This window comes from Eptatretus burgeri, chromosome 12 (genome assembly GCF_056783735.1).
Source record: "Eptatretus burgeri isolate ZD-2024b chromosome 12, Ebu_testis_v1, whole genome shotgun sequence".
In the NCBI taxonomy this organism is placed as follows: domain Eukaryota; kingdom Metazoa; phylum Chordata; class Myxini; order Myxiniformes; family Myxinidae; genus Eptatretus; species Eptatretus burgeri.
In genome coordinates, this window is record NC_140972.1 from 22,669,866 (window position 1) to 22,682,460 (window position 12,595).

At 41.4% G+C, this 12,595-nt stretch overlaps 1 protein-coding gene across 1 annotated transcript; it reads left to right on the forward strand.

Annotated features, from left to right (window-relative positions):
* The first annotated feature begins 3,535 nt into the window (after positions 1-3,535).
* Positions 3,536-10,429, forward strand: LOC147015247 (uncharacterized). Its single transcript, XM_085849101.1, has 2 exons — positions 3,536-3,705; positions 8,779-10,429. Exon 2 carries the CDS (start codon positions 8,810-8,812, stop codon positions 10,427-10,429), a length of 1,620 nt encoding a protein of 539 aa, XP_085705227.1. The 5' UTR covers positions 3,536-3,705; positions 8,779-8,809.
* The last annotated feature ends 2,166 nt before the right edge of the window (positions 10,430-12,595 follow it).

Here is a 12,595-nt window from a genome sequence, read left to right on the forward strand (position 1 = left end):
GTGATGTCGGAGAATTCAAATTTTCCACTTACCGCCGCCATTTTAAGGGGCGTTCGACTGTTCGCCCATCGGAATTGGAGCACGGGATGACGCAGGAGCCTTCCGAATTTTGGCACCCTGTATTTCGGCACAGGTTGAGATTTTTGACTGGCTCCACGATTAAAAATCTTTAAAACAGGGTAATGTAGCTGTATGAAAAAAAAATTATACTTTCTTCCGATTTAAAACGGTAAAATTGCGAAGAACCCCCACGAGAAGGATGTGCCGACAACTCACGACTCAACCCACGTCCGCCATTCTGACCCAGCCCGCCAGACTCCTCCCACATCTGACGTCACATCCTGTGACGTGTTTATGTATTGTATATTTACATTGTACATTGTATATTTACATTATAACAGTCAAAATAACCGATAACAACACAGGAAGTGAATCCATGTCGTTCACACATTATTTATTAAAATACACAGTTTGGTGTTAAAATCAATTCTTCATCGAGATTTAATGTGTGACGTGTGAGTGTTAATTATGGTTTTGTTTACCAAGATAAAATGTGTTTATTTCATTTATCACTCGTTTTGGGATTCAAATGATATTATATGTGTGATGTTCAAACCGAATGTGACGGGAAATCTGTCGATGACGTCACAGCCGACATTTTGCACGATCCGGGATCTCAATATGTGGCATGACGTCACTCATCATATTTCGTCCATATAACTTTTTGGGATATCGTGCCATATATCGTTTTTACCCCATCCCTGAATGGTGAAGCATCGGTGAAAAATTAAAATAAATTCTCCTCTCCGTATCCAGATCCGATCAATTCGTCGTCGTCAAACACCCAACCGCAACGTCACAGAGGTTGTGTGACGTCACAATGATCATTCCAACGTTCGGGAACGACGAACAGGACATTCCATCGACGAACAGGACAGAGATGTGGATTGTTACGGTGATCTTGGTGTTGTTCGTCCTTGGTGGGACATGGCGACCTCCGCAGCAGGTAAGTGGGGATTGTAAGGGATGGCGGAGTCAGGAAGGGACACAACACGGAAGGAGTGAGTTTATCAGGAATTTGTGTGGTTTGGTGGAAGAGAGAACAGGTGGTGTATTGTGAGTTTGTGTGATTTGGTGTGAGAAAGAACAGGTGATGTATTGTGAGTTTGTAACATGAGCAAGTGGTTCGTGTCCGCACGGGATTCCACACACAGTACGGATGGAGGAGGGAAAAATACAAATGGCGTCTTGTATCATAGAGTCGGGAAGTTGTAACAATTCACATTTTTATGGGCCGTGGGCCAATGGGACCTCCCTTGCAGCCCACAACCGACCCCCCCCACACCCCCACCCTCCCCCCCACCCCGCCCTGATACCACAGTGTTCATATTATATCCCAAGTATCAGAAAAAAAAATGTTCCCAGAAAAATAACTCATTTTCACTCTGCTTTATTAATCTGTTTCCATGGCAACCAATCAAAAATAGACGAATCTCACAAAGATCGGCAAAATGTCAATATCTCTGTCAAATATTAACATAAAATCACAAAATTGGTGTCAAATTAAAGCTTATACATTTACGTATTAAAATATATTTTGTTTATGCTAATTAGCTCATTTGTATATTAATTAAATTTGACTTATAGACAAGAATTTCCATTTTCTTTCCTTGTAATTAGCACATGTCAGTTTTTGTCAAAAAATCGTAACTTAAGTGTTGCCAGATACAAGGCAGGTTGGCAAAAAATATATCAAAAAATATTTGCATTTTTTAAAGTAGGCAAATTAGCATAAAATACAAAGCACAATGAATCGTTCAAAAATCATGCGGAATCAGATTAATCAATAAAATTAATTACCTGGGCCTGATGAACATAACTGTGACTTATGATGTCTGTTGGTGTTTGAGGGAAACACAACTATTTTATGTTTGAGTAAAAGTAGTGGATATAATTTTAAATGCATTGATGTGCGAATGAGGATCCGCCATTATGGAAATTCTCATTTTCGTAAATATCTCAACTTCTGGTTCATGGACATTTGTAAATGAGGAATCTACACAGATGTTTGGAGGGTCAAGGAATAATGTGAACATATTTTCTATGTTGTCAGAGATGTAGAATAATGTTTGGATACCTTAATTACATTCAAAAATGGAAACGGCTTACTAAAGCAGAGTGAAAATGAGTTATTTTTCTGGGAACATCTTTTTTCTGATACTTGGGATATACATGTTGGTACTTTTCAAGTGGGATAAATGGGATACATTTGTAGTTTTACAGGGAAACTGTAAAGGACATTTACTGTTGTCTTCTGTGAGTTTGATTCCAATGGAATCGGATCCGAAGATTAAAAACTGTCATCCTTGTGCACCACAACCAGGATATTCAGAGACCAAATTAAGTTGGCTGTTTTGTTCAGTGGCACTTTCTGTGTAAGTCTATGATTCCTGGAGTAGCCTTTAAAAAGAGTAGTTCATTGTGTGTTGGTGCACAGTTTAAATCCCATATTTAATCTTCCTTGTCTGCCCTTTAAACGGTTGTGATACCTCATTGCCATGAGGATGTGATGAGGAATATAAAGAGAGTTTATCTTTGGTTGGAAACTGCAGGTTTGGGGATAAGTTTCCCCATAAGGTAAAGTTGGAATTTGTCGCTTCAAGGCAAAAGTTCCTTCATGGTCGTGTAGATGGAGGAATCTTCATGGTCGTGTAGATGGAGGAGCCTTCATGGTCGTGTAGATTAAGGAATCTTCATGGTCGTGGAGATGGAGGAATCTTCATGGTCCTGTAGTTGGAGGAATCATCATGATCGTGTATCTGGAGGAATCGATCCCAAGGTGTTTCTCGCAAAGACTCGACGAGTTATCGCCAGCATTCTGAACAAATCTCAAATTGCTTCCCAAACTCTCTTGTTAAACTGTGCTTGACAAGCATGGTCATGAAACCAATATACCCAGTGTGAGTTCAACACCTTCATCCTGCAGAGGATTGAAAACAGCTGGAAAATATAACCTCCTTTCACCATCAGTTAAAGCTGTTCACGATTTTGGGCGATCTTGACCTTTGCCCGTTTGATCAAAAGAAACGTTTCATTCTGCTTCTTGCTTTTAATTGGTGAACCAATTCAGTAACCCAATATGCTAATTCTTAAAATTTCAGATCAATTGTATGAAAATTCATGATTTATGTGATGCTGAACTTTGACCTTTTGAGCAAATCATAAATTTATTTTCTCCATATTCTCATGAGAAAGTTATGCTGAAAATTTGATGACAAAGCTCAAATGGTAAATTGGAATTTCAGGTGAATTGCATTAAAATTGATGATTTTCGGTGAATTTGAAATTTTGACAAAATTATTTTATTTTTTCTTCTCCATATTCTAATAATAAAGCTTTCTTGAAAATTTGATTACAACATTTCAAATTGTAACAAAGTTACTGGCCGGACGCACGCACGCATGCACGCACGCGTGATTGCAAAACTGAGGGATCGGGTTAATAAACTTTTCTCCTCTCCCTGCCCTTTTTTCCATGTCCATAGATTTTCGAGAAAAACGATGTGGAGGAATCAGTGGTCTCCAAACTTCGTGACGTCGTGTTCGTCACAATTGGCATCTTTTTATTTGTCATCGTAACATCATTTAAACCATCTTCCTGGTTCAATCGACAGAGGAGGCACAAAAAAAAGCTCCACATTCACTGGTAAGGAAGACAAGTGACGTTTTCATCAATGTGATCCTTGCTTCATCCATAAGGGGAGTAAATGTAGAAATGGTCTGTGGAGTCGAAAGGATCGTGGTCGGGGGGGGGGGTGTCCGAAGGGTTTTGGTTGTCTTCGGAGTCTGAAAGTTTTTTGGGTGGGTGGGGGCCGGGGGGTCTTCAAGGTCATGAAGAGTCTCAAGCACCTGAAGGATTTCAACATATCTTTCAGTTCTAAAGGTCCTTGGGGATCTTCGGAGTCTTTGAGAGTACAAAGGGGTCTTCAGGTGTCAAGGGGTTTAAAGGTAGCGAGGGGTCTGGAACATGCATGCATGGCTCCTATTATGCAGTGGCCTGCAAAGGTATCCAACCCTCCCAAGTTTTCACATGTTGATGCCACCTGAGCTTATTTCTTGATGCTTTCAAATCAAACTTAATATGTGGTCTTCACAAACTATTCCAAAGTGATAAAATTAAAAAATGCAGATAAAATGTGAATAAGTCAGATTAACAGAGAAAACTATCAAGGCATTCGGTGGAGCTCATACCTCCGCAAGGCTGATTAGTTTATGTTTTGTATCCCACTGATAGGCCAGATCTGGATTCGGACCTCAACTAAAATTTAATTGGCTTCTTCTTATCACATAACCAACTCATCCACCAAATTTTGGCCGAATCCGTGCATAATTTTTTCAAATATCACTCTTGTACGTCGGTTTAGCCCGATGATTCAACAGTGAAGAATCACTTAAAAATACTCTGATCTGGATCCGGATTAAATCTTCACCAAAATCTAAATTAATACTTCCTCGTTACATACCAAACCTCTCCACCACGTTTCGGCCAAATTCATCCACAACTTTTTGAGATAACCTTCTATCCGTCGTTTTTGGCCAATCACTCAATGGCGAAGAATCACTTGGAAAACTATTGCATCCAGATCCGGATTGGGATCATCACCAAAATCTAATCATATTGTCCGGGTCGCATACACAAGCTCTCCAACAAATTTCGTCCGAATCCGTCAAAAAATTTGAGATATTTTGTTCAGAAACAAACAAACAGATGGGGGTGAAAACATAACCTCCATCCACCTTTGTTGGCATGGGTAATCAGATGATTCTCAGTTGCATAAACATTCAACCCCTTTGTCCAATTAACCCTAAATCACTTCAGGAGAAAATTATTAGTTTGAAAGGTTTCAAAATAAGTGCACAGTAATAGGTTTCATGTGTGTGTAATCAGTGATTTAACTAAAAAATTAAACTCCTTCACTTATCTCAGGAGTTTTAACGTGCAACTCACTTGGTCAACCAACAAGGCAAACATGAGGATGGATATATAGGGTACTGAGGGGTCTCAGCAGTCTAAAGGGTCCAAAGGTTCCAAAGGTACCTTCCAATAGTACTTGTAATAGACGCAGTCACGGTCCAACTTACATTTAAACATGACATGTTGAAAGTATTTAATCACGTGGGTTAGTCGGTGGACATGCACTTGCTCCATTCTACTGGGTGGACGATAAATAACTGACACATTTATATTTCATGTTGAAATAGAAATTTAATAGAAAATGAGAATATTCAGATATATATTTAAACAAAACAGCCCTTCCAGGGGAATACTTCAGCTTATTTTAACTCCTTGATCTTAAAAATAACATCTTTGAAGTGACCACCGTTTTCATGTATGCCTTGACGCGCACGAACAGCAATGTTTTGCATCATTTTCCTGAAGGTTTCAAGTGGAATACAGGTTAGTTCCTGTTCAATTTGCTTCCATAAGTTTTGAATAGTCCTTGGTCTTATCTGGTAGGCAGTTGATTTAAGGTACCTCCACAAGAAGAAATCAAGCGCTGTTAAATCCAGACTTCTGGCTGGCCATGGAACATCTCCAGATCATGAAATGAGATGATCTTGGAAAAGGTCCTTCAGGAATGACATTGATGCACAAGCAGAATGAGCACTTGCCCCATCTTGTTGGAACCAGGTTTAACCATCAAATCCCAAGTTCCTTAGTTTTGGAGCAACAAAGTATCTTATCATTTCTTTGTCGCTCAAGTATCACCGCAACAGTTGCTCCATTGGCAGCTGAAAAATAATATGGTCCAATGACTCCAGCACAAGAAATGCCGCACCACACTGTGACACGTTTGCCATGTAAAGGTTGTTGGTGGAACTGCTCAGGATTTTCTTCCACCCCGAATCGAGTGTTCTGCTTGTTAACAAAACCTGGAAGCTCAAAATTAGCTTCATCTGACATGATTATTTATTTCAATAAACCTGCCATCTTCCTCGAACATCTGAAGAAATGTGCCACACAATTACATCCTTCTTTGTCAATCATCTTAACTAAGTTATTGAACCATTTGAACCTGGTCGGGAAACCTCTGCAAATTATCCTTCATCATGGTCCAAAGGGATGTTCTCTTTCTGTCCAACTCCTGTGATTGTTTTCTTATCAAATGGCGAGGACTCTGCTGAACCCATCTCGTCTTCAGTTTCCCACCCTTCCTCCCTCCCATGGTACACTGAAGCTTGTGGTGAGGCAGTTGTCCTGAAACAAATTGCCTTCACCTCATGGAAGGCAAATACAACTGAGGGCAATCTCAGTTCCTTCCACAAAGCTTGGAACAAGTGTGTCTACCCTGAAGAAAGCCATGAAGCAACAATTTTCCAACCTTAAGTCTGAACTCACAAACCTCTCTCCCTCCTCCAAATCCTGGTGGCATCACATCAAGTCTGTTTCTGGTGGATGATCCCCCACCACCCCCTCCCTTACCTCAAATGGCTGCACAGCTGACACTGCACATGAAAAGGCTGAATGCTTAAACTCTGTGTTTGCTTCGAAATCTTGTGTACCAAACACATCGTTTTCTGTACTCACCTCACCCAGTCACATCCAGCTGTTCCGGGACTTTGTGTCCTTTTCTCATGACAAGGTGGACAGCTTGCTGTCAAACCTCGACTCAGATTCTTCAACCGGTCCAGACGGCATCAGCTCAATTGTCCAAAAAACCTCCTCTGCTGCTCTTACTTACCCTGTCTCTGTTCTATTCACCCTCTCATTTGCTCAAGGTCATTTGCCATCTGCTTGGAAATCAGCAAATATCACTGCCCTGCAAAAAAATGTGCAAAAACAGATCCCTCCCAATCATCATCAAGGTTGTGGAATACAACAGCGCTTCCAACATTAAATCCTTCCTCTTCTCCAATGGCCTGATTTCCAATCACAAATTTAAATTCAGACCAGGTCACTCCACCCTGGACTTGCTGCTTCTGCTTTCCCAAAAATGGATGGAGGCCCTCAATGCCAGACATGAGATCAGAGCCATCTCTTGGACATATCGTGTTTTCGATACGGTCTGGCACCCCGCCCTGCTCAACAAACTCTCTTCCTATGGTATCCAAGGAAATCTCCACTCATGGTTCGCAGACTTCCTCTCCTGCAGCAGACAACGTGTGGCCCTAAATTTAATTATCTCATCCCCTTTTCCTGTCCAAGCTGGAGTTCTTCAAGGCAGTCTTCTGGGCCCAGTGCTTTTTCTGGTTTTCATCAATGATCTCTCCAACTCTGAAAAATCCTCTTTATCTCTTTGCTGATGACTCCACCATCTGCTGTACCATGTCATCAATCAGACCGGCAAGCAGCAGCATCTTCACTCTGCAAATCTGGATAAAATCACACGCTGTTCCAACACGTGGAACATGCCTTTCAATACTTACAAATTTCACACTCAACATCACTCCAAAAGGACCATCTGGAACCACCCACCCTCCCTATCTACTTTCTCAACAATTCCCTTGAAGAAGTCCTTTCATTCAAAGTTTTGGGTCTCACTATCTGCCATGATCTTTCCTGGGAAAGCAACATCTCCAAGCTGGCCTCCAAAGCCAGTCGCCGATTGGGCATCCTCCATCATGCAAAGTCCGTCATTGTCACATGTGAGCTCCTGACCATGGACAAAGCTTTCATCCTCCACAGTCTGATGGAGTACTTCTCTTCCCTCTGGGCTGGTGCTCCTACCTCTCACCTTTCTCAGCTTCACACTGTGGAAACCAAGGCATTTAGGATCATTGGTATCTCCCATGATGAGGATGAGTCTTTGGGTCTCTCATTCTCTCACCAGAGGCAGGCCATTGGTCTTTCTGTCTTCTACCATCTCCTCTCCAACCCCCTCCCCACCCGGATCTGTCTCCTTTCTGCACCTCCCATATTACTGCAGGGAGCTCATGGTCCGCCAGCAACCACCTTCTGGTAAAACGACCAAAATCACGAATCACTACTCACCTTCTTTCTTTTATTCCTCTTTTTTCCAGCTTTGGAGCAAACTCCCACACACTCATGAATTCCACTCTTCCGTTCAAGTTTTTAAAAACAGCTGTTCACCAACATCTCTTATCTTGCCTATCCAAAACCACGATCTTGTCCATGATCTTTTCATGATCCCCGTTAATCCACCCAAGCTTACCTCCTTCAAATTCCCTGCCTTCCTTCCTGAAAGTCCCTGTAGTGTCCATCTTGTTTACCCCATGTACCCCGCTCCATCCCTCTCCCTTCCACAGATCTCCTCATGTCTCAGTTCCCTACTGTTTTGTGCTTCCTCTCCCGTCCCTCTTGTCTGCTGGTCACTTTGTTATATGTTCTGTGTGTTCGCTCTTCTATGAACCTTTACATTGCAGATGTAATAAATAAATAAATAACCAGCTTCAAACGCAAATGTAATGTTGTTCGGTGATCGAACGCTTATGGGTCGACGAGTGTGCGTACGTCAAAGCCACACTGTCAGCCCAGGTCGTATCTTCATACACTGAAAAACAAACTGCGATTCCATGTTGTATTTATACATTTAAAAGGTATCTCGTTTGGTGTCATGCTTTTCTTCTGGTTCAATGTTGAGCTTTTCCTGCATGCAGAGCTTTTAAAACACAGTGTGGGAAGCGGCCGCCGGATATGGGAGACAGCCGAACGTGTAACCATACAAACACACAAACAGACACCACACTTCACATGATGTAATAGATACTGTGCTTCATTTTAGCTCGAACCGACAAGTGTTGTGTTTGTTTCTTACAGTTTTGGATGTGGCCGGAGACATTTAAAGAACATGGGGAAGAAAGAGCAGCCGTTGCTCGAGGAAGTTCCAAAAAACAAAGCCGTGGAGATGCAGAATGTGAAGGAACAGGAGGATGAAAGAACAAAGTTGTGGCTGAGAGAGCATGAAAAACTACAGGAAAGGAGTGAAAAGTTGCACCAAAAAGAGGAAGAACTGAAGGAAAGAGAACTCCTCATTCAGCTTGGAGAGAAAGCAGTTCAGGGAAAAGTTGTGCAACAAAAATATGAGGAAGAGGAATGGAAAAAAGAGAAGGAAATGCAGAAAGAAATAGAGGAAGAACAGCAGAGGAAAAGCAAGGAAGAGGAACTGAGGAAAAAAGATGTGGAGGATCAAATGGAAAAACATGATGAAGAGAAAAAGAAAAAAAACTCTTCAGAGTGGAGACGAATAGAAGAGGAAGTTCGGAGAGAACTCGAAGAATTTGAAAAATGGAGGGAATCGGTGTATCAGGAACTCACATGTCGACGCCTTGAGATCGAACAAAAAGAGCAAGAGGTGCTAAAGAGTGAGCAAGTGGTCATTGAATTCGAGAAAAGGATTACGGAACATGAGGAAATGGAGCGGGGAAAACGGGCACAGTTGGGAAAAAGGAACAGGTCAAGAGAACGGGAAATAAACCATCGAGAGTTTGAGACGTGTCAACAAGAGAAGGAGATGAGAGAACGAGAAAAGGATGTTGAGGAAATGGCGAGAGTGATGTACCAACGAGAAGAGGAGGAGCGGAGGGAACAAGAGAGATTTTTAGAGAGAAAAAAAATAAAAGAGGAAGATTTTTTCCTGAGAGAGAAAGAGGCACATCAGCTGGAGCAGGAGGTTAATAAGAGGGAAAACGATGTGCGCACACGGGAATACGAGGTGTGGAACAGTGAGGAAAGGGAGGAAACACGACGAGAGCAGGAAGTACAGAGACGAGTCGAATGTGAAAAGCAGAAACAACTCGAACAAGAAAAGAATCGAGGAGTTGAACGGGAAAAAGAGTCGGCAATGGATCAAGAACTCGAGAAACCCTTTCAGAAATCCGACGAGACCAAAAAGGAGGGGAAAGCGAGTCTTGATGTGGAGGACACAGAACATGTGGAAAAACTTGCTGATGGGAAAGTGCATCAACAGCAACAACAGAATGAGACTTCCCAAGAGTGGTCTCAGAAATGGAATGACAAGCAACGGCTGAAGCAGCAAGAGAAACAGTTGTTCAAAAAGCAAATGAAGAAACAAAGAAAGGCAGCAGAGAAAAGTGTGTGGGTTGAAAGGAAACCCCACGGTGTTCACGGGACGCAGCAACAACAGAATCCTTGCCATGATCACGGGCTGCAACAACAGCAGCAACAACATACACAGCACATTGTTGAAGAGCTGCAGCAACAACAGAAGCCTCCCCGTGATAATGAACCAAAACAGCAGCAACAACAGCCACAGCATGTTGTTCAAGGGTTCCAGCAGGAACAAAGACCTTGCGCTGATCAAGGGCTGAAACATCAGCAGAAGCAGCATGGTGTTGAGGGGCCACACCATATTCAGGACCTTCAACAGGTAAACATCCATCAGTACTTTGTCGATGAAGGGGTGAACATTGTGGGTACAAATACAGCTATCCTCAAGATGAAGACCTGAAGTTGAAATAGATTTTAGCATTTAGTCTTCTATAAACATTGCTGTAAATACTTCCTTTGATGAAGAAGAATATCCTTGATTGTGAAGATAATTGTAATTATAATTCTGGTGGGAAAGGTAACTGATTGCTGCGGTCATCCCCCTACAGGATAGATCGCAATAATTTTAACTCCCTTGATTGGATAAGATCAAATAATTCACCTTTTCATTGGTTACCTGTTCTATCAGTGCATTTCCTTCTGTGCCACATCGTGAACAAGTTATCAAACTGATGAACATATCAATGTATTTAATCTTTCATATTTTTATTGTTTTTCCAAAGACCCCTCAGAAGAGGTGCCCGTTCCCTCCACCACCACCCAAGTACATGAAACCATCTTACCGGCTGGAACGTAAGTTACCAAGATCTTGCCTTACATTACAAAATATTCCAAACTTTATCGAAATTACATGTTCTTCATCTCCATCGTGTCCCATTTGGTCTGTGCTTCAGAAGTGTTGACAACAAATGAATATATTGTTTCACTCGAAGCCAGACAAGCACCAAACAATTATTCCAATCAGTGGAAGTCTGGAATGAGTGTTAACATATCCATAAAGAAGTCTTTGTGAACACCTGGATGTTCATTAAAATTAATTGTTTGAAAAATCAAATCTTTACAATCCCACCTTCAATCATCGACGGGTGACTCGAGCTGCCTCCCACGAAGCAGTCCATCCTGGTTCGCTTCGACGTCATCAGATGAGGTTTTGTTATTTCAGTTTGTGCAGTAAGTGGGGATTTGTGGGCTCTGTATGAAGCACAGAAATGATGGACCAAATTGCCTCAATTCCCTTGTTCGGTGACACAGTGGGATTTGGTGATGAAGAAAATCAAGATGTGAAAGTGGAGGGGAAAGTGAAATAAAACATGAACTGAAATGCACAAAATGATGGAGAGGGAGAAGCACAGAGAGATCGAGAGAGAGATATGCATTCCAGGATTGTGTTGGAAGGCAGGATAATGATGGAGATTATGATGACAATGCTCTTGAGTGATTTTGACTTCCTTTTGTTGATGTTTGTGTGCAGAAGAAGAAGTCCTCGTGATGCCCGCTGGAGAGGAGGATGCCATGTTTGGGAGTGACTCTCTCATCATTCCATCATATAAGCTCTCCAAAAATGCAAAAAGATACACCAGGCTCATGCAGATGGCCGATTCAAAATTTTTCAACTGAACGGTCTCCAGAACTAAGGTATGATAAACACTCTGGACTTATTTCATCACCTGAATCCTTTTTTTGTCCACGTTTGTCAATCTGTCACTTCCTTGTTAAAAAGATCATGATCAGAACTTAATAATTCTGAGTGTGGAGAATTTAATAATTCAAATGAATACATAAAGAAGGTGAGGTCCCTCCCTGATTCACACAATCAACGCCAATCATGAAGGGAACTACAGATATGAACCCTTGGTGTTCATTACTGGACATCATACATGAATTCATAACTGTACATCATACAAGACTTCATAACTGTACATCATACATGACTTCGTTACTGTACATCATACATGACTTCGCCACTGTACATCATACATGACTTCGCCACTGTACATCATACATCACTTTGTCACTGTACATCATACATGACTTCGTCACTGTACATCATACATGACTTCGTCACTGTACATCATACATGACTTCGTCACTGTACATCATACATGACTTCGTCACTGTACATCATACATGACTTCGTCACTGTACATCACACATGACTTCGTTACTGTACATCATACATGACTTCGTCACTGTACATCATACATGACTTCGTCACTGTACATCATACATCACTTTGTCACTGTACATCATACATGACTTCGTCACTGTACATCATACATGACTTCGTCACTGTACATCATACATGACTTCATCACTGTACATCATACATGACTTCGTCACTGTACATCATACAAGACTTCGTTACTGTACATCATACATAACTTCATCACTGTACATCATACATGACTTCATGACTGTACATCATGTGCGAATTCATTACTGTACATCATGCTTGATTTCATTACTGTACATAATGTGTAAATTGATCACTGTACATCATACATGACTTCATTACTAAACATCAAACATGACTTCATTACTGTACATCATACATGACATCATTACT

Excerpts from the sequence above, each read along its gene's own strand:
- LOC147015247 (XM_085849101.1), top strand. The coding sequence starts at position 8,810 with ATGGGGAAGAAAGAGCAGCCGTTGCTCGAGGAAGTTCCAAAAAACAAA.